This window comes from Sporisorium graminicola, chromosome SGRAM_18, assembly GCF_005498985.1.
Source record: "Sporisorium graminicola strain CBS 10092 chromosome SGRAM_18, whole genome shotgun sequence".
Lineage (NCBI taxonomy): Eukaryota > Fungi > Basidiomycota > Ustilaginomycetes > Ustilaginales > Ustilaginaceae > Sporisorium > Sporisorium graminicola.
The window spans coordinates 209188-234559 of NC_043727.1; the positions used below are offsets into that span (position 1 = coordinate 209188).

At 56.7% G+C, this 25372-nt stretch overlaps 7 protein-coding genes across 7 annotated transcripts; 3 read left to right on the plus strand and 4 right to left on the minus strand.

The window, feature by feature from the left end:
- Nucleotides 1-1077: 1077 nt before the first annotated feature.
- On the plus strand, nucleotides 1078-2508 carry EX895_002874 (uncharacterized protein; the record flags this gene model as incomplete). The annotated part of the gene is made up of 1 exon (XM_029883472.1): nucleotides 1078-2508. The coding sequence occupies one exon, from the start codon at nucleotides 1078-1080 to the stop codon at nucleotides 2506-2508; it is 1431 nt and encodes a 476-aa protein (XP_029740149.1).
- Nucleotides 2509-2690: 182 nt separating this feature from the next.
- Nucleotides 2691-5134, minus strand: EX895_002875 (uncharacterized protein; the record flags this gene model as incomplete). Its single annotated transcript, XM_029883473.1, has 2 exons — nucleotides 2691-3986; nucleotides 4073-5134. The coding sequence occupies 2 exons, from the start codon at nucleotides 5132-5134 to the stop codon at nucleotides 2691-2693; spliced, it is 2358 nt and encodes a 785-aa protein (XP_029740150.1).
- Nucleotides 5135-10478: 5344 nt separating this feature from the next.
- EX895_002876 (uncharacterized protein) lies at nucleotides 10479-12179 on the plus strand (the record flags this gene model as incomplete). Its single annotated transcript, XM_029883474.1, has 1 exon — nucleotides 10479-12179. The coding sequence occupies one exon, from the start codon at nucleotides 10479-10481 to the stop codon at nucleotides 12177-12179; it is 1701 nt and encodes a 566-aa protein (XP_029740151.1).
- A 317-nt stretch (nucleotides 12180-12496) lies between these two features.
- EX895_002877 (uncharacterized protein) lies at nucleotides 12497-13828 on the minus strand (the record flags this gene model as incomplete). Its single annotated transcript, XM_029883475.1, has 1 exon — nucleotides 12497-13828. One exon carries the CDS (start codon nucleotides 13826-13828, stop codon nucleotides 12497-12499), a length of 1332 nt encoding a protein of 443 aa, XP_029740152.1.
- Nucleotides 13829-14436: 608 nt separating this feature from the next.
- On the minus strand, nucleotides 14437-20971 carry EX895_002878 (uncharacterized protein; the record flags this gene model as incomplete). The annotated part of the gene is made up of 2 exons (XM_029883476.1): nucleotides 14437-20673; nucleotides 20828-20971. The coding sequence occupies 2 exons, from the start codon at nucleotides 20969-20971 to the stop codon at nucleotides 14437-14439; spliced, it is 6381 nt and encodes a 2126-aa protein (XP_029740153.1).
- A 1194-nt stretch (nucleotides 20972-22165) lies between these two features.
- Nucleotides 22166-23089, plus strand: EX895_002879 (uncharacterized protein; the record flags this gene model as incomplete). Its single annotated transcript, XM_029883477.1, has 1 exon — nucleotides 22166-23089. One exon carries the CDS (start codon nucleotides 22166-22168, stop codon nucleotides 23087-23089), a length of 924 nt encoding a protein of 307 aa, XP_029740154.1.
- Nucleotides 23090-23206: 117 nt separating this feature from the next.
- On the minus strand, nucleotides 23207-25036 carry EX895_002880 (uncharacterized protein; the record flags this gene model as incomplete). Its single annotated transcript, XM_029883478.1, has 1 exon — nucleotides 23207-25036. One exon carries the CDS (start codon nucleotides 25034-25036, stop codon nucleotides 23207-23209), a length of 1830 nt encoding a protein of 609 aa, XP_029740155.1.
- Nucleotides 25037-25372: the final 336 nt, after the last annotated feature.

The window sequence follows — 25372 nt, forward strand, 5'->3', positions numbered from 1 at the left end:
GGCAGCCAATGCGTTCGATTCGCTGAAGTGGCCTGTGCTTTACGGGTAGTCTTTCGAAGGAGCTGAGAGTGGAGGAGGCGTTCCTTGAGGTTTCACTTGGATCGCCCCTTGGCGACTCGACGCCCGCCAACTGTGCCTGACCCATCGAGCTCGTCTGCCGCCTCTTGCTGGTGTCGAGAGCAAAGAAACGTCGGAGGCTGGATTTGTGTCTCACGTCAACGCCGCCACGCCATCAGCAATCGTCGCTGCGCTTTGCCAGAACCGGATCTGGGCAGGGGCACCAATCGGGGCAAAGTAGTAATAAAATATAATAAATAAACGCCCTACTCGACAAGCGTCTTCGGTAGAACACAAGAACTCGACATTGTTCTCCTATACATCACCAACACTTCAGGCTGGTATCATAGTTGGAACAGACTTGCGGATTGGCTGCTGTGCTTCACACTTCGAGAAGATTTGTACTCATAAGCCCTCTTAGCATGTGCGCGCTTAATGGTCGACGTAAAGGAAGAGGGAAGAGTCAAAGGTATTCAAATACGATATGCACGATTCCCATATTTCCAGACCCCGACAACGAGGCGGTAGACCTAGCGAGACAAGACATCAACGCCTTGTCTCTTAGCCGCCCCTCTCCTCCCATCTCCGCTTCGACACTCCAGCACTATCCACTTGCTCACCATGGTGCAAGCGCCTCGTGCAGCATATCCTCATTCACGCCAAACTAGGTTTCGGCCATCCGTCTCTCTTCTTGTCAGCATGGTGTGTTGCACCACTGACGAAGAAGGAGCCCGAGAATCTAAGCCGGGGGATCAGTACTTCCGTCTGTAATCGCACGGGACGTTGGCTTGCTAACTCGTATAAAGATAGATGTATAACCTAAAATCGTACACCTGTCTCCTCCGCCTGTCTCTTCCGTCCATCTGCAAAGTGCCCTCCTTAACGTCTCCCCTCCCGAACTTTGTGACCGCGCCGGCTCCCCGCCGAGCCTTGTGCAAGGTTGAAGATCACATTTTGCATTAGAACCTAGCTCACGAAATCGCTAACTCGACGTCCTTCCACCCATTCTCGGAGATCACCATGGCGAACCTCGCCTCACACATGACACCCAAGATGGACGACGCACCGGCATTTGTATCGCATCCTAATCACTCCAACCACGTGCAGGAACGATTGCCCGAAGTCTCTGGCATCTCGACCAAGATCTACCACCACCTTGGCGTCGACACGCCCTTCGACCCACAGCACCGCCTGGTCACGTCGTACATCCTCCCCGTGCCCGCTCTTGCCGCCTTCCGCGTGCTCGTCGCCGTCTACATGCTGATCACCGCGCTGTCCACCGCCGTCGTCGAAGGCATCGGCACGATCACCTACTTCAGCTCACTCAGCTATTGGGGCGACTGCGTGTACTTTCTCATGTCTGCCATTCACACGTGCAGCTTCTCATGGGCGCTGTGGCGGTGGAAGCTGGCGAGCACACAGCAGGGGGCGAGTCGGATCGAGATGGTGGAGAAGGCGTATCCGCTAAACGCGGTGGCGCGAATCGATATCGCACGGAACAAGGCGCGGATCGATGCATTTGGTACGCAGCTGCACGACGGCATCGAAGGCGAGCTGAGCTACACCAGGGGCTCCGAGTTCGAGGTGGGCGCGCGATACCCTCGGTCTTGGTTGAGCAGGTCGTTTTCCAGACCGTTGCAGGTGTGCCATACGCTGCTCGTGTCGACCGTTTCGTCATTCCCGCTGGTGGTGCTCGTCATCTTCTGGTCGGTGCTTCGCGGCCCTGCACCGCTGGGCGATCCTTACAGCGCGTTTAGCAACATCGGCAAGCACACGCTCAACTACGTGCTCACTATGCTCGATCTCGTCGTGCTCTCCCGCACCCCGCTTCGCCCTTGGTGGCACCTAGTCCCCATTGTTGCCTTCCTCGGGCTGTACATCGGCATTGTCGATATTACCTACCACCGCTACCACGTCTACGTCTACAGCTTCTTCAACGTCCAGCAGTTCGGGGTGACGCTCGTCGTCGTCGTCTGCCTGCTGCTCGCCGTGTTCGCGGTGGTTTGCTTCCTGCTCACACAAGCGCTGATGCTGCTGCGCGAGTACGTTGCTGCCAAGCTGCAGGGCAGCGGCGGATGGGGCAGCGCCAGGGCCGTCGGCGTGCCGGACGACGCATGCATCCCTACACTGCGCGGGCCCGGCCCTCTCGGCGGCGGCGGCAAGCGCGTTCGACCGGGCCACGACGTGGTACACCTCCGTGGCCGCTTCCCCTGCAACGCCCTCACCAACGGCGCACGCAGCAGCGGCATCCTGGTCGACGACGTCCACATCCAGGCACTCTCCATGGTCGGCTCCGAACTCAATGTCGACTCCGTCAAACCGCACATGCTCCGCCCTGATGTTCGCTCCGCCGACTGCGACGTTCGTTCGCTCAGCAGGAGCGCGAGCAGACTGGACGTGCCTACTCCGGACGCCTCGAGCAGCCAGGCACGGCTCTTTCGCCCTGTTTAGTGGTGATTTCTAATTGGCACCACTGGCCGCTTTGATGATCGTTGCTGTAACCGGTTTGATGTTCAATTTCCGTGCTAGGAAGACTACCCTTGACAATGTAATGATATCATCCTGAAGATCGTATGATCGTGTGAAAATCTCTTGCTGGTCTACCTGCCTGCTTCTCCGTAACACCACCCCTATCAAAGCGACCTCAGATACCCATCCAAAACATCAAAGAACAACGGCAGTCTGTCCCCGCTTTCTTGGCCACCATCTAACAATCGATCCCTATACACCTTGAGCGCGACATGGTCGCCCAACGCACCCAAATGCGCATCCAGCCGATCCTCCCTATCCAGCTCTGACCCGCCCACCACCTCGCCCTCCTCATTCTTGACGCGCGGCTGCTCCCGCAGCGTCGTCTTCTTGCGCTCGAAGGCTGCCAGCAGAACCTCCTCGACCAGCTGGCGCATGTGTTTGCGCCATGGCGGGATGCTGCCCAGCCGATGCGGTGCCGCTTCCGCCGCGTGTGTCCACATGAGCAGCAGCGACGTCTTGGCGAGCTTGCGCGTGTCCCTCCATTCCTGCGTCGAGTTGGTGTCGTTCGAGCCAGCACAGTGGAGCAGGTGGAGCGCGAGGATGAGCGCCGCGTCGACTTTGACCGCCGTGACGACGGGTTGGAAGATCGAGAGGTCGACGTCGGCCTTGGCGATGATCTTTTGCACCTGCAACAGCGCTTCGCTGCACGACGCGATGAGCGTGGCGCGCGAAGCTGCGAGCGATGACGATCCTTGCAACTGGCCCAGGTAGGGTCGCAGCAGTCGGATGCGCGTCCAGTGATGGATGACAAGCGCGAAATGGTGCAGCATCGCTCGGCCGTCACCAGCTTGTTCGCGCAGGCGGCCAAGGTGCGTATCGGCAATGCTGTTCCACTCGGTGATGGTGCTGAGCAGTTCCGTCGATGCCGCCTCCTGATCTCGCTGGAATGGTGGATGGTGCAGCAAGAAGCTTGTCGAAGCAGAGAGGAACTGGAAAAAGAGCGTCGAGATGGAGTTCAGATTGGAGCCTGTTGGAAGAGCCGCTGTTTCACCGTCCGAAAGATGCGCTTCGTCAATGGGGCTCAGCCTCGTAGTCCAGCTGGCATCGTCGATGCGCTCGCCGAGCGGCCACGGCGGTGTAACGAGCTCAAGATGCCAAGTGATCGACACCCACAGCATGCGTGCTGCTTCTCGAACAAGATGCGTGCGATCGGGAATGTTGGTCTGCAGAAGCTCGCGCCGACGCAGGGTAGAAAGGGAGCGAATCGAATCCAGAAGGTTCTGCTCTTCACCGATCGCAAACACGTCACCACCCTCGAACTGTGCCTTGCGCATCGCTGTGACGGCGCCCGTGCGGATGGTGAGATCGTCCGTTTCGGCAGTCGCTTGCCATCGTACAGCATCGTCTTGTGCCGAATCCATCTGATGCATGCAGATTCTTTGTGCGCTTTGAAACGACTGCGTAGAGGTCAATACAACAAGGGTCAACTCAAAGTCAGTAAAGGGTATGGAGCGAGACGGGTCCCACCTTGGGTTCGACTTACACTTCGAAGATGATCCAGAGCAACTTTCGACCGCCCACGTCGAAGCTCGTAGAGGTAGAAAAGGAACTCGGTGCAGACGGTGTTGAGGTTGGGTTCGTGACTAAAGTTGCTCATAGCAAGCAGAGCTTGGCAGGTGGCATGCCACTGGTCGGTCATGTCCGGTACCTGCTCTGCGGTCAGGGCGATACCTTCGCTGATGATCTCGTCGATCGGCTTACAGTCGATGGCTGATACCATTAGCTCAAAGAGGAGCGCCAAAAATGTAAGATCGACATCGGGCTCTTCCACCTGGCCCGTCCTCCAGTCGGAGATATCACCACGGAGATTGATCAATTGCACGCGGATGAGACGCCAACTGATGCCGAGGGGAGATTTGGACTCAAAAGTGCGCAGACTGTCGAGTAGCACGTTGACGACATGATCGTTGGGCAACAGGCCCAGGATGAGTTTGGTGCGGTCGTGCGTGGGCTCACAAGCAAAGGGGAACAAGTTACCTGCCAAGAGCGAGCCGACTGCGTCTGCTGAACCTTTGCCTGCGGCATCGCCGTTGGAACCGGTTGCACCGCTCGCCAACAAGCTACCAGCCAAGGCAGGGTCACCGGCTGCAACAGCAGCGGCGGCGGCGGCTGCTGCGTCTGAAGTACCATTACCATTGAGTAGGCCTGCCGCACCGTACGCTGCGGCAAGCTCATCGTTGGTTGCTTGGCCTTGACGCATCTGCTGAGCTAAGCGGTCCAGTACTGCGCGAGCGTGAGGCGACTGCAGGCCCAACAGACCTGCGGCGGACGTGTTTGGCTGCGATGCCATACCTTCGTTCATATCAAAGCCCTGCTGTGCGACGTAGTCTGGTCCCAAGTAGTGTTGGAGCGTCTCTGGGTCGGCCTCATCGGCAAATACACATCGGTCGGCAGGGATGCGTCGACGCTGACAGGGCCCGCATAGCGGTCGGACCTTGTCGCATTTGACTTTACGAGCTTTGCACTGCAAACACGTGTTGACCTTGCGACGCTTGTTGGCTGGCTGATCATCGTCGATGGGACGAGGGTGGTGGAGGGACGACATGGCGGAAGCAGCGGTTCAAGGCCAATTCGTGTTGCTCTAGCGCCAGTTAGGGATAGCTGCAATGATGTCTTCCACTCTGGCCGACTATCTTTACCGGCGTCTCGGACCAACGGCACGACTCTTTTGATCGCGATCCGGTATATTCACCTCCTTTCTAGCCTTCCGTATCAATGCTGATCGACAGCGTTGTGATGGCCTCTGGCGACTGTAAGGTGTGTTGTCGATTTGTAGATCTAGCTAGACCGACGATGCAGCCTGGCCAGTGCAACGTTACTCACGCGCCTTGCGGCGAGGAGAGGGACGATGTGGTCGGTCGGAACGGATGGATGGATGGGTCGCACCGTGCTCGAGTTTCGTCCTAGCTTCAACCTTGGATGCTGGCGCGGACGGTTGGGTGCCCTCGGTTGGCTTGCTTGATCCGAAATTCGGCTGGACGATCGACTCGCTTCGGGCCGGCTGTAAACTGTGATGAATGGTAATATGAAGTCGGCCGACGATGTTCGGCCGGAGTTCTTAGAACCCTTTTGTCGACGATGAACGAGAACGAAAAAGAAAAAGCTGGAGAGGCCTGCAAGGTCCTCAAAATTCTCGCTCTCTCTCTCTCACATCAGCTATGTGGAGAAAAACCGGACGCGACGCGAGCCAGGACTCGAAGAACAAGGAATAAAAAAAAACGTACGAATCTGCCAAACGGATCCATGATCTAACAAATCGGAGTGTCGACCAAAACGTTGCTGCGTCGCACTCGTTCTGCTCGACATGGCTTTGCCATTTGGCGTTCGGTTGGCCTTCGCTGACGCAGAAATGACGATGACCTTGGAAATGCGTTCATGTCAAGTACGCAGCTCAGGCATTCGATGTAGGCAGATGTGTCTCACCGAAACGAGGCTACAGATCGAAAACTACCTCGAGATAGGGAGGACCATTCTTGTGGCACCACGCAGGTATCATGACGGGCGGGTGAGCGACAATACGTTTTTGCAAGTCGCAGCGGCCCGGACAGAACCCTCGAATCGACGCCAAAAGAAACACAAAAGATGCACACCAGGCTTCGGGATATGGTCTAAGCGAGGTGTGGCTGGCAGTCATTGCTTCGATTGCAGCCAGCCCTCGTCTCAGCATTGTCGAATCTGTCGTACAACAACGTGTGCCACACGGTCCAATGTGTTCCATTCACCGCCTTCGTCGCTTGCATACTTCTGCTCACCCCGACGACACTTCTCAAAGTCTGTCGCAGTGGTTCAACCACCCAGACCGCTATGATGGAGCCCTTCGGCGACACCTGTCTCTCGAGAGGGCAAATAAACGAGCAAACTGTCACTTCTGCTGGACCGTCACGGACAGAGCCGAGAGCGGGTCAAGAAAAATTGCCTACATCTAGTCCACTACGGCGTTATTGGCGTTATTGGCGTCATTGGAACAAATTGGGTTTGCGTCTTGCCCCTCTGGGAACCAGCAGAGTCGTTTGCGACTCTGCATCAAGCCGACGACGACCGCAGCAGACGGGACTGTCAAGAAGAGTAGAGACCGTCCCAAGTCAACTGACGGAAAAGTAGCCGAAGTGCAGCGGCCTTCTTCTCAATCTTGCGTCTGGCCTTTGTTCCTATGATGAATCTTGATTTTTGATTTTTTTTTTTGGTTCGTGCTTTGCAGCTTCGCGTTTACCTGCGAAAACGGGTTTTAGAGGAACAAGCAAAAAGATCTGCCATCGTTGTCGTGCGCAGAGGTGCAAGAAGCGCAGTGTGATCCAGTTGGTAATCGCACCACGAGGTTTACAGTAGGAGGGCCATCTGGTAAATCGTGAAAGCACATGATCGCGGCAGCCGTCATCGTTCCAACTCCTCGCGTGCTTGTTCGCCGTTTGCGAGAAGGCCAGCATCACTGACCGCGTCGGGCCAGAACGAGCGAGTGCAATGACTGTAGCTTGCTCGTCGTGCCATGTATATTGCCAATGCCGCTTTGCCTATCTGCTGCAGATACCGTACGTACTGTAGGTGAAAACCGAAAACCAGTGCTCGGAGAAGTGCGAACCAGATGGCGTGTTGATTCCACACGACCCTTGCGTACCTGCAGGCACTTTCGTACTGTAATTTTGTTTTTTGCCGGTTAATTCGGCTAGTCTCGGAGATCTTCATGGTCGTTCCCACGCAGAGCCAGCAGGGCAAACGCGGAAAGACGGCCGTTGAAGATGAAGTCTAGTGCCAATCTGGATCGAACGAAATCGATACAATAGTGAACACCGTTGCGCCTTGGAATGCTGCTAGACTCTCGGCAAGACCGGTCAGCACCACCCTGGGACGTCATCCTCCGTCCGATTTGGATCTAGGACGAGTTTTTCCGCAATCAAACGCGATGCAAGCCCCGTATAGGAAAACTCGGTACCCCTCACGGCGAGTTCACCGGTCATTCTTCGGCGGAAATGCACCCGTCTGTAGTGCGTATGCGAAGCCGACGCTGAGATGTTGGCGACGATACCGACACCGACGAATCACACATTTTTCCACTCTATCACTCGCATAGCCGTTTCCCGGAGTCTGCACTGCCTGACGTAGTTTGGATATGCTGCAATTCGCGAGCTGGTTTTTGGGGTGAAAAAAAAAAAACAAAAACAAAAACAAAATACAAAAAAACCGTCAAAAAAAATTATTTTCAAGCTCCGACGCATTGGTCTACAGTACAGTATCACATGGAGAGATTCCAAAAGGTTGGAATTACGGCGGACTCGGCCAGTGGGCTGCCTGGGGCTTACCGTTACGAGACGGCTCTTGCCTTTCAAAAGTCACCATTTGAACGGTACTGCACGTTCTGTTCAAGGAGCTCATGCATCTCTGCCTGAGCCCTCAAGCAATGCCGTCCTTCGGCTCGGACCCGCGCCGCATTCCCGAAAGAGGAGGGACAACAAAGGACTGGAACATGTCCCGAGCCGGTTGTGGAAGCCATGTTGCAGCTGGGGCTCGTTTGTTTACACCTCACTGTCTCTCATTGCTGCAGCAAGCAGGCGTGCAGAAAGTCGGCCGAAGAGCCTACTGCGCCTGCGCGCAATTCGGGTTTGTCGAAGAAGAACATTGGGCCGAGCGGGGGCCGAGACGTGCGGCAGCTACTTGGTTGCACGGTACCGACAATTGGCGAGAGAACGAGAGCGTCCGGAGATACTGGCCTGTGCCGGTGGTGCACGGTGAAACCCGTACTTGTCGCTCGTCCATTGTTCGACTCGACGTCGATGCGGTGCGTCGGCGCTAGCCTGTTGTCTTTGGCCTAGGGAATTCTGTTCGATGAACCAGTCTACATTCACGGACCAGCAGTTCCGAAGCGGTAGATCGGTCCATCCGTTCGGTGTGGGTTCCTCCGCCGAAGAGTGGGATGCCAAAAAAAGAAAATAGGGTTTGCTTTCATTCCGAAGAGGCAGGGCAGAGGAAGAAATGAGATCTCTTATCGAAAGCAAAAGTGGAAAGAACTTGAATCCGACGTGAGAAAGATAGTTGAGTTCTCAATATTTGTTTTTCCGTTTATTAATATGAAGGAAGTAAGCGAGCCTTTACGAGCCGACTTCGAGCACAGCCGCAGCGTAGGGTGAGCAGGTTTCAATCTGCCGTCTTGGACATGTATAGGCAACAATAAGAAGTTTGTTTCTGGTCAGCAGCGAATGGCCAACGGGACAGATCAGATTTAGCTGGTAGCTCCGAGATATTATCGCCGTAGCACACGTTGGGCGGATTTAAAGTTAGTTTTGCGGAAAAGTAAAGAGCATGAATGCTCGCGAACGAACGAACAGGCTACAGAATTCCCCTCGTCTCGCTTACGGTCGAGATGCTGAACCTCTTCACTTAGGGAGCATCTTTGAAGGAAGCAGGCGGCGAAGATCTCGCGTGACCCGCTGGGTTCCTGCTCGCTCGCACCCACGCTCGCACCCACACAACCTCCAGACGGGCCCAAATCATACCGACTTCTTGGACATGCAGAACAAACCAATCGCCCTGTCTCCGAGACACTCCGCTACTGCCAATAAAGAAAGGCGTTTTCGGGGACAGCCTCCTTTATTTCCCCTCAACAGCGTAAGACATACTGTAAAATGAAGAAATTCGAATGTAATTTTTTCTTAATTCTATAATTGCACTGAGCCGCTCTGCCGCCGCTGTCCATCAAGATGTGCGCTCCCCTTTTGTACCTGCCTTCTTACAATCGGAGCTTAGAGTGATTGGTAAGTAGGCAGCTAGGTAGCAGGCGGTCGGTCGTCTCTTCGTATTTAAGCTGCTCATCCGTTCGGGTTCGCCGGCATTGTCTCGTCTCACGGAGGGAGGAGAGCGGACGTACTTTCCCAAAGTCTATTTTGCCCCTCCATCTTTCTTTTTGTTTTTACTGTATACTGTATTGTTCGTTCGTTTACTGCTGGAATGTGAGCTTTCAACTTTTTAGGCTCTTTTCTCCTCGTGTGCTCCTTACTGCAGTGTCTCGGAGTCTGTCTGTGTGTCTGCAAGCGTGCCTTGTTCCTCGCTTCTTGTCGCGTCTTTGTGCATAGGCAGGCAGGGCCGGCAGGCCGACAATCTGCATCTGCGTGCTCTTGCTGTCAAAGTAGCGGCTCACGCGTGTTTCGGACTTGCCGAACTCATTTTGAGTTGCTTTGTTAGCGATCGACTCGAAGCCTAGATTGCAGTGATCCGGCTCGTCACGTTGTTTGTGAGCCTTCCTCACTTCCACCAAGCAAGCACATGCGCTCGCCCTCCCCTCCTCGCCTTGGTCCTGCTGTTCGCCGCTTAAACTGACCGGGAGCCGCAGCTTCTATTTGTTCAGTTCCTTTCCGTATCTGGGTGTTCACGAGCCGCGTCCGTTCTGGGCGTGATACAACATCCCGTTTGACGGATCGACCGACCCACCGACCGGCTCAGGCTGTGCAGTTAGCCAGGCGGTAGAGCTGTCCGCTGGCTCCTTCTGTCTCTGCTTGCTCCCCCTTGCCTTTGCTCACTTGCACCACCGTTTCCTGCACTCCTCATCCCCCAACCTGCAGTCCACTCGCGACATTCGGGGCACTCGATAATTGGGCAGCTTCTAGACCTTTGCGTCTCCATCCACCGGACAACTACATCGCTTGGTCTTCCTCCCTTTGTCTTCTCATCAGCAACCTCGACTCCGTCACCCCCTCTTCCGAACCCTCTCTTCTCCACCCGGATACCTCTTCGGTCAGGCATCGTGATTGGATAGCAATCAACCTCAGCTCCATCCGTGTCACTTGCCCACCTTTGCAGTCTCACCATTTCTTCATCTCCTTGATCATCTAGCTCTACTTCTCTTTGGACGAACATACACGATTTCGATCAAAGAGGTATATCTCGAACTAGCTTAAGCAGCCATGTCGGCTTCCAACCCCCTCATCAACTCACCGCACGCGGGCGGTATGGCCCGCCATCCGGATCATCACTACATCACCCGTCCCAAACGATCTGACTCGGCACAGTTCGACCATCCTAGCCACCGTGGCCACTTTGACGCTGCGAACAGAATGCTTGACGTCAGCGAGGAGCCTACCTTTATTCCCACCTCGCTCGGCGAACATCTGCTCGAGCGCACTTACCTCGACGATGTCGTGCGGCCTCTCGTTCGTGCCCTTGTCAAAGCTCGCATGACCTACGAAGTCAATGGCGATGGTGCCGCCGAGAGCTCGCAGGCTTATGTCGACCTGGAGAAGCTCCGGCGTGAGCTCGAACGATCCACACAGCGCGCTCGTCATGCCGAACAGGAACGAGACGATCTCGCGCGTCGACTCGACCTTGTCGGTGGCCCTGACGCTGCCTCGCGAGACCGTGCGGATTACAGGAGTCAGCAGCCATTTCCACCTCCTCCGGCAGCTAGTGGCATGAAACGACCGCGTGCATCCGAGTATGACCGTCGATCGCCTGCTGCACCGGTGATTGTTGCACATGGCGATGGCGGTCCAGGTGCCTCGATCCCGCTCACCAACGAACCTCCGCACAATGCACCCGTTAGCATGGTGTCGAGGGCCCCGCACCTTCCACCAGGTTCTGAGCAGATTTCCCCTCCGCCCATGTCGTATGCTCATCTGGGCGCGCCTCGACACCGACCTTACGCCGAGATGCAGCATGGTGACCCGCACGAAACGGATCAACGCCATCTGGCGCGCATGCCTCACAACAATGCGGCGCTGGAAGCAGAGTATGGATACGCAGACGAGCGGGTCGACAGATATGGCATGCCGCTGGCGGGACCTCTTCATCGTCCGCCCGTCTCTCGGTTCGGCGGGATGGGCGGTGTACGATCGCCTCCGCCCAGCGGCGGTGCGTATCTCAACTCGAGCAGCGAGAGGTCTTCGATGCCGGCCTTGACGAATTTCCCGTCGGCGTCGTCGAGCGGCTCGTATGGTGCACCGTACGCGAGTGGGCATCCTTACGAGCAGCACGAGGTGGACGAGATGGAGCGCTCGCGCAAGATCGCTCCGATGCGGCCTGGCGAGCCGCCGATGGAATATGTTCCGCACTCCATGGGTGGTGGTGGTGGTGGTGGGCGTCCACTGTCTGGCAACTACTCGGCGACAGAAGCGGGAAACTATCCGGTGCGCAAGCTCGCCTCGACCAAGAACCGGACGTGTTCCAACTGCTCCGCTCCACACGATGCCAAGTTTCGACGTGGGCCCAATGGGCCGGGCACGCTGTGCGACCGGTGTGGATCGCGTTGGAAGAAGTACAAGGAGCAAGAGTCGGTGAGCAGGCGCGACTCGCAGCAGTCGCATGAAGCCGGCTTTGTGGTTCCTCTAACCAGCAGCGCTTCGGCCTCTGCGGTAGGGGCTGCAGCGACGGCTCAGGCTAGACTCAGCTCAGCCAGTGCCAGCTCGCGTTCGCCTATGGATCCGTCGGCGGAGAGCGGTGTTACAGGAGGCGAGGAGGGAACCGGTAATGCACGACACGATGCGGGGTCCGCGGTGGCTTCGCCGCGGGATGTGGGTACTGGTGCTGGCAGCTCGGCGGAGAGTGTGCAGCCGCAGAGGGAGAGGGAGAGGGAGAGGAGCGCGTCGGTGGACCAGCTGATTGATGACTAGCTGTCTGGTCGATGCGAAGAAACATGTCGTACGGTGTGACCTGGGCGTGGAAGACAATGTGCACCACAGTCGAAGGAGAAGCGAAACAGGACAAACGAAATCAGAAACACGGTTTGCAAAGGTCCCCAGATCTGGGTTTGGTGTGTGCTTGGCTCATGTTTAATTTGGCCTTGGGTGTGCGTGCCTGCTTGTGAGAGGACAGGACGTGGGGTGGTAGCAGTGGGAGTTGGCGTGCATGGGTGTGGGTATCTAAAGTGCGCTGAAGGAGAGGATGCGGTTGAGATGGGGGGCAGGAGCGTTGCGGAGTACAGTAGACTTCATGCATCGGTCTGAGGTGCGAATGGAGCATGAGGGTCTTTTTCTTCGGCGGCTGGGCTTGTAGCTGTGTTGGTGGTGTCGGATTCAGCAGTAGCGCCGGCGTTTTTGGCGGGACCCATTCCGACAGGGTCGATGGATGCCTCGACAGAGGTGGCCGCATCGACGTCAGCACCTGCAACGTCGACCGCGAGTGCAACAGCATCAGCCTCTCCGCGCGCAACAGCAGCAGCAGCAGCAGCAGCGAGTCCCGCCTGATAGCCCGCATACCAGTAGGCGTGCAGCTCTTCCTCACTGGTCTGGTTCTTCCCCTTTTCCTCCGCTCCACCGCCCACGACTGCACCTACTGGCGGCACGGACGTGGATGCTGTTGCGAGCCCGATCTGGTTGCGAGTCGTCTGCACCGTCTTGACGGCCTTCTTCCAGGCGCTGTTGCCCTGTAGATGCGCATGCGGGACCACCGTCACTATCGGCTTTCCCCTCTGCGCCTGCTGCGCCTGCTGTGTCTGCTGTGTCTGCTGTCCCGGTTTCGCGCTGCCGCTGTTCGACCTCATTGTCGCACTCCCACCGTCTGCTGATGCGGAAGACTGGGTCTTGCGCAGTGTCAGAATCTGCTGCGCGTCCAGCCTCACTTGCTGGGCAAGCAGCGAGTCGTGTGCCGGGGCATCGTGCCATAGCGCCGCCTGTTCAGGTTCACAAGGGGCATTTGTGCTGCGGGATGGAGCGGGGAGGTTGTGCATGCAGCAGTACTGCGCGAGGGCGGCGTTGAACGTGTGAACGATGCTCGAGGGGCCCCAGATCTCGGTGTGCGTGAGTATGCGGCCGCCGCCACCGACCTCAGCAGGTGGGCGGTGCGGGGCGGGTGAGGTCGGGCCGCTGGCGCGGGCAGAAGGAGAGGGAAGGTGGTAGTTGAGGGACCTGTGGAATTCGTCTACATCGGGTATAGCGAATGGTGCGGTTAAATCGTCCTCAACGTAGATATCGGAGTCGGCCTGGTCTTCCTGAAAGTCGTTGTGGTCCTCGTCAAATGTCTCGTCGGCATATAGATGCGGATGGTCCTCTGAGTCGCTCGGGAGGTATCCGTTGATAGATCTGTAAGGCTGGCCCCATTCGTCGTACTTCCAAACGGTGTATGGTACGTCGATACGACCTTCTTCTGCAGGATCGCCTTCCTCCCACTCTTCTTCGTCTTCATCCACTTCGCTTTCTCCCCCGCCGCCCATCTCTCCTTTCTCATTCCCCGTAGCAACATTCGCGATGTGCACATGATACCCTTCCCCCTCCACCTCGCTAGCCACACTAGCATCGTACGAAGGATCATCCCAGTGCACCATCCCCTGCCGCCTCCCTTTCGCCCCCCCTCCTCCTACCCTTCCTTGCGCTCCCATCTTACGCTTCCTTTTTGCTCCCCCACCACTCCCATTCGTGTGTGCGTGGTTAGTGTGCGCAGAAGGTCCGGCTTCCCCCTGCCCTTCAGCTATCGACATCGGTTGGGGAACGGAAACATCTTCGCTGATATCACTGTACGACACTACTCGACGCGACATTCGTCCTTGGCCGGGAATACGGGATTGCGAGCGGAAGGGTCTGGTTAGTGGGACTGCAGCGAGAAGGACACACAAAGATGTGGAAAAGAATGTTGTGGAGTGGCTGCAGGTTGCTTCGCCCGAATTCCGTGTTTCTCTCCCCAGATTGGACCCTGAGACATCAAGCGCCAAAGCAACACTCAACGCCGAACGTTCAACGCTCGCATGTTCGTGATGCTCTCATCAGAGATACGCTTCCCGCTTGGTGCGCTAGCATCTTCAAATGCTTATATTACAGCCCACAACCGACTGGTAGATCAGATATGCAATTGCTTGATAAATTGGTATAATGACAGTGATGACACACAACTCTCTCTCTCTCTCTCTCTCTCTCTCTCCAAGAGCGCTTCTTGACACTACGACCACCACCCACCTTCGTCAACCTCAACCTCCTTCTTCCCGTGACTACCCGTCGATGCAAAAGAGACAGAGCGTTGTGACCTGCTTCCTAACTCTGCCGACGTATCGCTTTTATCTTCCTGCACACAAATCGTAGGAGCGTGCATAGACGCCCAAGCTCCCATCCGTGGCTTCTCGACGTCGACCGCTTCCCACTCATCCGATGCTCGCGGTGAGTCGGATGCTGCTGCTGCCGCGGTTAGCTTATCCTGCAGCTGCTCAACTACTTTCTGCTTCTCTGCAAGCTGCTTTTCCACTGCATCATGCACACTCCTCTCCACAAAGCTGTCCTTCATCTCCACTAAATCTCGCTCCAGTTGCTGGAAGCGCTCGTCGTACCGCCGCAGCTGCTCGGCGGCATTTGCTTCCCTCTCCTCGCTCTGCTGCAACTGGCGACGCGTGTCGTCGAGCTCGCTTGCCTTCACTTCGAGCACTCCCAAGCGCACTGTAGCCTCGGCAAGCTGCTCCGCCTTGGCCTCGAGCTCCTTGACGCGTTTCTCTCCCTCGGCCAGCCTCTGGTGACTCTGTGCTGCCTTCTGCTTCTGTGTGGCAGACACTTGCTGCAGGTTGGCGATCTTGTTGTCCTGTTCGGCGATGCGCTTCTCGAGGGCCGCGAGCTGACCCTCTGCCCTTGATGCACGTTGCAGCAAGGATTGGGCCGACTCATATGCCTCGCGTTCTGCGGCGGTAGCCTGCTCCAACAGACGACCCATTCGATCTTGCGTCTCGACACTAGCAGCTTCCGCTCGTTCAGCTCGAGCCACCGCATCCGCCAGAGCCTTTGCCGTCCTCTCGCGCTCAAGGGCTCGCTCCGCCTTGGAATCAGCGAGTTGGGTCGTCACCTGTGTGAGCTGGTCCCGCAACATCTTGGATTCTTTGTCCGAGGACACCAGCATGGTTGCAGCTTCCGTCTGTGCAGCTTCCGCGCGTGTCACGCGACCCTCCGCCTCTCGGAGCTCGCGTGCCAGTTCAGCGCTTGCCTGAGCTTGCTTTTCCAGCTTGATTGCTAGATGCCTGTGAGACTCATCGTTCGACGTGTACTGAGCTTCCAGTCGCGACAAGGCTTGGTAAGAAGAGTCGAGCACCTGGTAAACACTAGCTAGTTCGGCGAGCGTCTTTTCAGCAGTCTCTCGCGTCAGCACCCTGTCCTGCGCTAAATCTTCGAGCTTCTCGCGCAAAGCTTCTGTATCGCTCGGCGTCGAATTGGGAGACGTATCCGCGTCGCGCCTGAGCTCCGCTTTGATCTCGGCAACTTTCTCGAGGATGAGACCTTGCTTCTCGCTTGCGTCGCTCGCACTTGACAGGAAGATCTCCGTCTTAGCATTGATGGCGCCCGGCAGCTCCGACAACGTGCGTTCGGTGTCCTCCTGGCGCTGCAAGATCTTTTTGCTGAAAGCTCGCACTTCTTCATGTTTGGCAATCAGCGGTTCAAGAAGGGCAAGCACCGGATTGAGATCCACCATGTGCTCAATCGACTGCTTGCCAAGCACCTCTGCTAAGCGCGACACAAGCGCGTCCGAGTCGATCGGCTCGCTCTTGAGACTCTTCACCAGCGGTTGGATCAGCTCGGTGGTCAACTGCGCAATCTGAGATGAGGACGGCACCGCCTCGAGCAAGAGATCTCGGCTTCTTTGATGCTCCTCCAACAGGCATCTTCGTTCCTCTGACAAGACAGGACCGAGAGCCTGGCCAAGCTTGTTGGCGAGCCGATCAGCCAGGATTGCGTCGCTCGTCGCTTTATTTTCCAGCAACGAGGGTAAGGTCATTTCGAGTGCAGACTGTAGATGCCCCTTCACGGCGTAGCCAACCTCGGTGATGGATCGCTCCAAGCCGTGCATCTCCGACTCGAGCATTTGTTGGATGCTAGAACGATCCGCCGCCCCTGTCTCGGAAAGCAATACCAGATTCTCGTCCAGCGTGGACTGCATGACCTGTTGCAGCTTGGCCTCAGAAGTCGACTGGTAGTCTCTAGCCGAGCTGGTATACATCTCGAACAGCGACTCAAGCTTGCCAACAAGTCGCAATGTGACGCCTTCCACAAAGTCGGACGGCAGAGCAGAGCCGTTAATGTCCTCGCCAATTCCAACATGGTTAGTGCTAGAAGCAATGGCACCTGGCGTCTCGAGCTTGTCGATGACTTGGGCCAGGCTCGATTCGACCTGCTTCCGAAAGTCGCCTAGCTTGGCCTCAAGGATCTCTTGTACGTAGTCGAAGTCCCACTCGCCTGGAGCATCAACGAGTCCGGAGGAAGCCATCTTGTCATCGGACGAAGATTGTCTTGACTGGAACGGTCGAATCGTGGTCTGCGTTTCGTCTGAAGCGCCGGTCGCTTTTCGAGCATGAAGTGAAAAGGAGGAGGCAAGGTGCACATCGAGCGCTTCTTCCATGCGCTTCGACATTTCTTCTACGAGCTTGTCTTGGTCTAGGGCGAATTCAACGGTGGAGGCCACATCTCGTGGGTGTGGACGTACCTGACCCATGATGGTGACTTCGTCCAGAATCTTGCCGGCCCATCCTTCAAGCGCCTTATCCACGCGATCCACAATCTCCTCGACAAAGTCACTGAGGCTATCGTCCTCATCCTCATCTTGGTTGTTGTCATAACCGCTCATGCCTCGCGACTCGGAACGACCGCGTGAAGATCTGCGCAATCGCCTGTCGACAGACGACCTGCCGATACTGGAAGGCGCTCGGCCGTCTACCCATCGAAGCGATGCGCCAAAGCCCACATCCGAAGCAAGCGAAGCGGAAGAAGAATGCGAGCTAGAAGGCCCCACAGGGATATGCATGGGTTGCGTTCGTTCTGCTGACCGAGACGATACCGACCTGTGCAAAGCACCAGGGGGTTTGAGAGTCTCTGCCGAGGTTTGCCCAGCATCGACCGTTGCAGTAAATGGTCCGGTGCTTTGCAGACTGTCAAGCGACACTGATATCGACGTCGATGACAAAGCTTCCTGGGCCGGAGGGGTTTGGTCCACACCATTCGTTCGATCACCCTCGGAAGGACGTTTGATCGGAATGGCCTTGCTGCCAGCCTCTCTCGTGAAGAAAGCAGGATCAAAGATCGAAGGCAGAGCTTCTTTTCCTGGATTGTTCTGCGCTTGTTTATCTGGCTGGCCCCAGTCAGGCAGCGATGGACGCTTGAAGCTCGTTGATCCGCTGAATTGTTGCGCGCCCTTCGCCCAGGTAGGCACAAAGGAAGGCGCGTCGGCAGTGAAGCGAGATTCATGGGAGACAGAGCGTTGCTGCTGTGAGTAGCCTGCAGGGAGGAACGGCGGCGGACCTTGCCTGGCCAGCGTGCTGAAGCTGCGCAAAGGTCCTTCGATACTTGCTGCTGATGCTCTTGGTCGAGGAGGGCTCGTACTGTACGTAGGGTAGCGCATGTCGTCGTCACTTTCATAGTCGATGGGCCCATAGCGGGTTCGCTTCTCTCGGCCTTGAGACGCTCGATTCTCAGCCTCTCGGTCGTCGGCGTCACCGTCGTCGCCAGCGTCAGCGATGCTTGGTGACGCCGATCGCGATATCTCTGGCACTTGGAGCTTCTGACTGGCTTTGAAAGTGAAGGCACCGGGTGTGAAGGGGGCTGCTCCAACGTTGAGATGAGGAGCATCTGCAAGCGAGCCAAAACTGGACGTCTTGATGCTCGGCAGACGGAAGTGTTGGCCTTGCGCCATCTCTGCCGCATTGTGGGAGCTGGAAATAGGCGCAGAAACAGCTCTGGTAGCCGCACTTGTCCCACCGAATTTGAATTCTTTGGCATCTGGATTGAGCAGCGAGATGCCCGAAGCTCGGCCAAGCGTACCAGACATTGGCGGACGGCTGTCTGCAAGCATGTGGCTTGAAAAAGCATGAGAATTGACGGATGCGAAAGACGGTTTCGAGGCGGGGAAGCGAAAGTCCTGACTAGGGTGCTTACCTTGATCAACAAGGTGCAGCTTATCGTTGTGACCAAAGGTCATCGAATCATGCAGCTCGGACTGTACTTCATCTGACGGATTGCTGATAATGTCGTCGTGCTGCGAGCCTCGCCTGGGCTCATTTCGGTCGTGCTCGTATGCACCATGTTCGTGCAGCTCACCCTCACCAATACTGCTACTTGGCAGAGTGTTGTTGGTATTGGTGCGCCCTCGTCGACGCTCCTTTCGCTCTCGACGAGCGGCGCGCTCGGCAGAGCGATGCTGTCGACGCAAGATGCGCTCCTCCCGTGCAGCTTCCTCGTCGGAAGGATTGCTGAACTGTTCGTCGGAGGGGGTCAGAGAGTCTCTGAGGCTGTCGATGTCACTTCCCTGCGACACGTCGTCGTAGCTATATCGACCACGAGCGTCGCCGAAAGCGGACAAATGTACGCTGCCTTGACGCTCACGCCAATGGTCAGGCCCATACTCGTGAGGCTCCTCTTCAAAGTCCGAAGCATCGGCATCCTCACTAGGGTTCGTGCGGATTTCGACGTCCTCGTCGCCATTGAGAAGCTCGTCACTCTCTTCGCCGCCAGGGTAAGATGTGGTGACCGAGATCCTCGAGGCTTGCCGGGCATGCTTCCTGGAAAATCCATTTTGTGCGGTCCGCGACTCTGGCTCATATCCGAAACCTCTTCCAAGATCCTGCCAGTTGCCACTGCTCGTGCCCTTTGTTGCGTTGTGTCGCGCATTCGCAAGTCCTGCTTCAATCTCTTCCTCGGCTTCTTCTTCTGCGATGTTCGACAAATGAATCTCTGACCTTCCGATCAAAGCTTCGGAGTCAGACAACGGCTTCTCTGGCAGATCTTGCGCTTCAGAGGGAGGCTTCGAGGGACCTTCGTCAGAGGTAGCGCGAATCATATCAAAAGCGCTGAATACTTCGGGGCCAAAGGGCCCGCCTGAGCTGGGCAAGCCGAGCGACATGGTGTGGTTATGCCTTCCTACGGGACGAATATGGAGATCTGCGTTATCGCCGAGACGGCGCGCGAACGCCTCACGTAGTCGATCGGGCAAGTCGGTCTGGAAGCGACCAAATGGCTCGCTTGCAGTGTTCGACTCCGTCGGAGTGTCTCGTTCGATAAGTTGATTCGGGTCTTGTTGCATTTGCTGCTGCTGTGATTGCAAGAAACGGTTGAGCTTGAAGGTGACCATGCTTGGGTCTGCGGGGGTGGAGATGGACAAGCTTCGACCTCTGTGGTCGGCAACATAGGGAGCTGTGCTGGATGGCAATATCCCTGGGTGGGGCATGGCCGAATCGGCGTCGATGTCGGCATCCTCAGCCTCCATCTGTTGCTCCTCGAAGCGCATCTCGAGATACTCGTCCCAAGCACTCATCCCAGGGAGGTAAATTTCGATCGTGTCTGGTAGACCGAGTGAATGTGGCCACGGTTCAGGATGGATCTCGCACGTAACGGTCGCGTCCTTGGGTAACTCAATGCAGGGAGCGAGATCGTGTTGATCTGAGCTCCACGGTCGTCGCTGAATCCACTTGCTTCGTGTCGAGGCTGCAGCACGGTCACGATAGCGCCTGGCCGCATTGGCCTCGCTCATCTCGCCTGCCTGCTGAGCGTTCTCAGCCGCGCCGTCCGGTCCATCTTCGACTGACTTTAAGGCGGACCCGGGCTGAGCGAGCAGGGCCTCATCGTCTAGTGACGGGGTTTCGGCTGGTAGACATACGACGATCTTCTTCTTTGCTTTGATGGCAGCGAGGCTGGCAGCAAATGCGGCTGGGTTCATCGAGATGGATGGAGTCGAGTTGTGACCGGTTGTCTTGAGCGGGGTGACGGGCGGAAGACCTTTTCCGTTTCTGAAGTTCATGTTACCGTTGTAAGGTGGTCCAGGATGAGGCATGCCAAGGCTGACCTGTCCCGAGGGCGTGAAGTATGGGCTCGGAGGGCCGGAGGCGCCGGGCGAGATGGGAGATGGCGGGCCGAGGTAGCCTCCGGCATGCGGCATGTGGCTGTTGATGGGTGGAGTAGCGAGGAAAGCAGGAAGACCGGTGAGCTGGACACTTGCGTTGTTCATGCCGTGTCCGAGCCTGTGAGCTGGAAGCGGCGACCGAGACGGGTTGAGTATCGGTCCTGAAGGGGGTTGATATGGTGCGACGAGAGCGTGAGGCTTTAAGATGATAGGAGTAGCTGCTCCGCCAGGAACGAAAGGGCGAGAGTTGGCAGTCATATTCTTGGTTGCGCCCGGGACGCCACCGACGGAGGTCATGTGATTTTGTATTTGCGAAAGCTGCAGTGAGAGCAAGGAGAGTTAAGAACTTTAGCACAGCTGCACAGGTTGACAAGCGCCTGCCCTCTTCGCTGCCTCGTCCTGAGCCAGTGTGTTACGGCTGCTGACATGCTGTGGTGGAAGAAGAGATGCAAATCGAGAAAAATGGACCCACCATGGTAGAACGACCTTCTTGATTGGGAATTTGTGCTGCTCCTGACTGTAGGTGCGAGGGTTGTCGTATCGTGTCTGGTTTGCTGCCGGCGAGCGCCCCGGGTTGAAACACCGGAGCGGCGACGTTGAGGGTGCGACCTTCCATGATTGCTGCACGCGATTCCGGGACGAACAAGGTTTGTCTGAAGAGTCGTGTTTCGGCAGCAGTGAGAAGTGGCGCGGGAGAAGGAGGCGCCTCAGTCGAAGCCAGTCAAGCAGCCGTAATGAGCTAGAACGAGACCATCGACATGAAGCGTAGAAGAAGCTGCTTCTGTTGAGGAGTGAGGGGTGATCGCCGCCTAGGCGTTGCGGAGCTGATGAGATGGTGGCGCGCTCGGGACCCACACTGTGAGCTATGGCCTTTGGTCGTGGAAGAGCAAGGACAGACGCAATCCAAATTGATGAGAGCGGCGACAGTGATGACGATGATTGAAAAGATGAAGTAGACGGAAGCGACTAAAGCCTGAATCTTGCGAGCAGCGACAAGTAGCGTTAGAAGTCGGCCCTGCTCTTTGCGCAGCTACTGGAGTGTGGGACCAGCCTGTGCCTGTGCTCTACAGCAAACCAAGCAAGTGTGTGCAGTGCAGCAACAGCCTCCGGGACATGCGTGTCCGCTTTCTTGTCCGTGACTTCAGACTGGGAAAGAAAGGGTTTCCGTTCGTTTGACACACACGCACGCACGCACGCCCCAAAAAAGGCCCGCAGAAAGGCTTTCCTCGGCTGCACCGCGCACATACGCCCGCCTGCCCGCTCCCGCCTTCAAGATATGCGAGATGCAAGCTTGACTTTCCACAATTGATTCGTTAAGTAGGCGTGTGACAGGTGGCTGTTAGCCGAAATGCTGTCTTTCTCGTTTCACACGGCTTCGCTTCCTTTTGCTACAGTCACATTTTTATTTATTACATAAATGTTTGGATCTTGAACAGCACTGAGCAACCCCACAATCGATCAGTCTACGGCGGACCCGCACTGCTGTTGAGGTCAACGCGAGCATACTCTCGTTCGATACTTCGTTCAATGTCGAAAGAGCAAGCTTCGTATATCTCCGATGTGACGCTGCGTTCGCAACAACCGCAAGAAAGGGTTTCTTCGAAGAGGATCGACGTTGCATGTTTCAGATGCACACGCGTCTAGCGCCCAGCGCGAGAACAACACTTTTTCGTCCCACACGTTCCAATTTCCGGCCGAATGGACTTCTGAGAAGTGGAGCAAGAGCAGATTGCCCGACTTCCGCTGCTGTTTCGAGTTGGCTTTCGCTCCTCGACGTCAACCACCACTTCGAGGACGACTACCGTCAGAAATGACCAAACTTACACTGTCTACATCCAACTCGCAGCTGCTGCGGCGACTGGTGCAAGAGGAGAGTGGCTCGGAACACGATTCACTACAATTTCTCCGAGCGGCCCTGGCCGATCAGCCGGCGCAGCCAAAGATGACATCAGCTAGTCCGGCTATTCCGACCACAAGCACTACAAGCACTACCGCAGACTCGGCTACACCGATTGTGGTGGACCATTTCGCACTCATCGATATCGCATCGTGGGTACACACCGACTCAGCGGCAGCGGAATCAAGCATCGACAAGGCGAGACTGAAGCTGTCTTCGCTCGTCGCTGGGGCTTGCGTCTATATTCCACCCAAACCTGTCTTTAAACGGTCAAAGGAGCTGGAAGAGTCATTGGCAGCCATTCAACGCGCTCAGGAGCAAGCAGACTACCAGCGCATGTCGTCCACCACCACGGCTTCGGCTACGGGCTACAAGATCCCAACCTCGTATGTCAATATCGCCGGAGTGGATCCGACGCTCTCGCTCCATCAACGCATCTCCTCGCACACTGCTTTCCCGCACCTGTCCTCCTCCAACACACTGGTAGGCCAGGAAGAGGAACAAGCGTGGAAAGATGCACAGCGCCAACTCAGTGTCATCCTCAACATTTTCCTCTCGACCCTGGCAACCGCGACTGCAGCCTGGTGGGCCAGCGGCAATGCTAGAATCGGCAACAAGGTGCTGGTTAGCATGTTGGTGGCGCTGGTGACGGCTGTGGCTGAGATCGTGCTGTACAACAGGTACAGCGTCTACGTCAAGGAGAGTAAGAAGACCAAGAGCAACCGCATGAAGGGCTCAGACGCCAAGCCGACCCTGGCAGATTTCAAACCTCTGCAGCTGGACAACGCTTCGAAATCGAAATCACAATCGGCACCATCGAGCAAAGAGCCGTCATAAGTCATTCGTTTCACAATTTTGTCGCTCTCGCTAGAAATGCCATACATTTCATTCCATTCTTCGTAAGAGCATCTGCGACATTCCACTCACGCAGCTTCTTCACCACGAATGGCAGCATCACTTGTCCTTGGGGCAATACTGCACCACGGCCCATTTACCATCGACCCGCCAGTTTTTGTCCTGACCTTTCACCCACTCCTCCTGACCAGGCTTAAGTCCCACACACACGTCCGCCTTGTTAGTCCTCAGAGCCAAGATCTCGATCGTACCAGCCAGCGGCCCGAGAGCCTCGCGGAAGCTCGTTTCGGACTTCCACATAGCATCCGATGTGAGCTTGCGGTAGTTGAGATCGCCCTTGAAGATGACGAGGTCGCTCTTGGTGGCCAGCTCCGTGTGCAGCTCGGGCGAGTACGTCGCCATGTTGGCGTACGAAACGGGCTGAGTCCAAAAGCCGTTCGCCGCGCCAGTGTCCGCACCCAGCGTGGTATCGAGAGGAACGGACAGCTTGAAGCGGCCCTCCTCCATATGCTTCATCCACCGCCTCACCATGGCCTGCACGGGCGTCTGCGACGAAGGCGTCTCGTCCTTGACCGCAGTCGAACGGCCTCGGCCGTCTCGGCCCTCGTCATCCTCGTCGTGGATCGAGAGTGATGAGAAGCGCGAGCTGTCCATGACGTACGATCTCGACGGAGAGATGGTCTGCGAACGTGCATTCTTGAAGTAGGCCGGGTCCATCTGGAAGTTGCGGCTACCAGCAGGAGCACGGCCTCGTCCCGTCGAGTCGACGCTGCCATCTCTAGCCTGCAGGTGCAGACTGCCGGGAGGGTGAGGCGAGCGACCACGCTCCTTGCTGTCGTCGGCCATCTGCAGCGAGCGCGAGCCCGCCGGCTGGGCACCCTGACCACCAGCTGCGTTGTACGAGTACTTGCTCGGGTCGGCCTGCAGGTCTCGACTGCGGCTGACGCTGCGGTGTCGGTCCTGACTAGCCTCGTCCTGTCGCGCAAAGAAACTCGGCTCGAGCAGCGACTCGATCGTGTGGCGGAAGTCGGGCGGGGTGACATCTGAAACGAACCACGGCATGTTCTTGGGGTGGAAGACCACTTGTCCGACGTGAGGAGTGGTCAGCAGCCAGTCAGCAAAGATCATGTCCGTAGCCAGCTCAAAGCCGGCGTTGTCGAGCACGATGTCGACTCTTCCATCTCGGAGCGACGAGATCTTTTTCCAAGCCTGGTCCAGGTCGTTGGCAAGGATGAACTTGCTGCGCGCTTCCTGCTGCTCGCGACCCGTGGTCTGCAGAGCTTGCAAATCGGCGTACGAGAGGTTGGTCAGCAGGCTAAGATCGGTGGCATTGCCCCACAGCGACATTTGCGCCATCTCGTGGAACAAGATCTCGCGGCCTTCGGGCGTCGACTCGGCACCCTGCTCCGACGAGAGAGACTTGGTAACGAGGTCCTGGATGGTGACGGCAAGCGCACTGATGGCGGCACCGGAGCTCTTGAATGTGTCGAGCTTGCTCTTGGAGAAAGGGTCGTACTGCTTCCAGTGCTCACTGCGTGCGAAGAAGCTTCGCAGCAGACGGTAGAGGTAGCATTCAGCGAACAGCCAGGGAGCATTGAACCAGGTCCACTTCTCCTTTTCGATGGTCGAGTCAAACAGCTCGGTCGAGGGGCCCTGGTCTGCGTCTTGGCCGGAGACTACGTGAATGGGTTCGAGAGGGCGGTCTCGGCTCATGTCGTGCTTGAGCGCGGCCACCTTTTCGATGATCTGCTTGCCCTCTTGGATCTTGGCCGACTGGTTGGTACGCGAGTAGGAGAGCGCATGGTTGGCGCTGTAGATGCTGTCAATGACCTGCGTCAAGATGGCAGGCCAGCGGTGGACGGTAGATTCGTATGCGAAGCTCGACTTGTCCTGAGCGGACGTTAGGGGAACAGGCGGAGACCAGACCATCTTGAAGAAGCGAGGTGCGACAAAAGATTCTGAAAAAGGTTCTACGAAGTGTTGTTGGTGGTCAGAGAGCGCGCTGGTGGAGGTGGTAATGACGCTGATGGAGCAGGAGCAGGACAGACGCAAAGGAGTGGTCAAGAAGAAGCGGTCAAAGCAATCGAGGCCAGATGATTGGCTGTTTGATGTAAGAAGCAGCAGCAGCAGCAGCAGCAGTGTCACGGGGACTCTGCATCAATTTGAGATTGAGCTGCGAAGAAATCAGGAAAATGCTGCATGGGCCTGTCGATGGCTCGTGCGGGGTCACATGTTGTTTTGCCTGCAGAGCGGAGCAGAGGCACA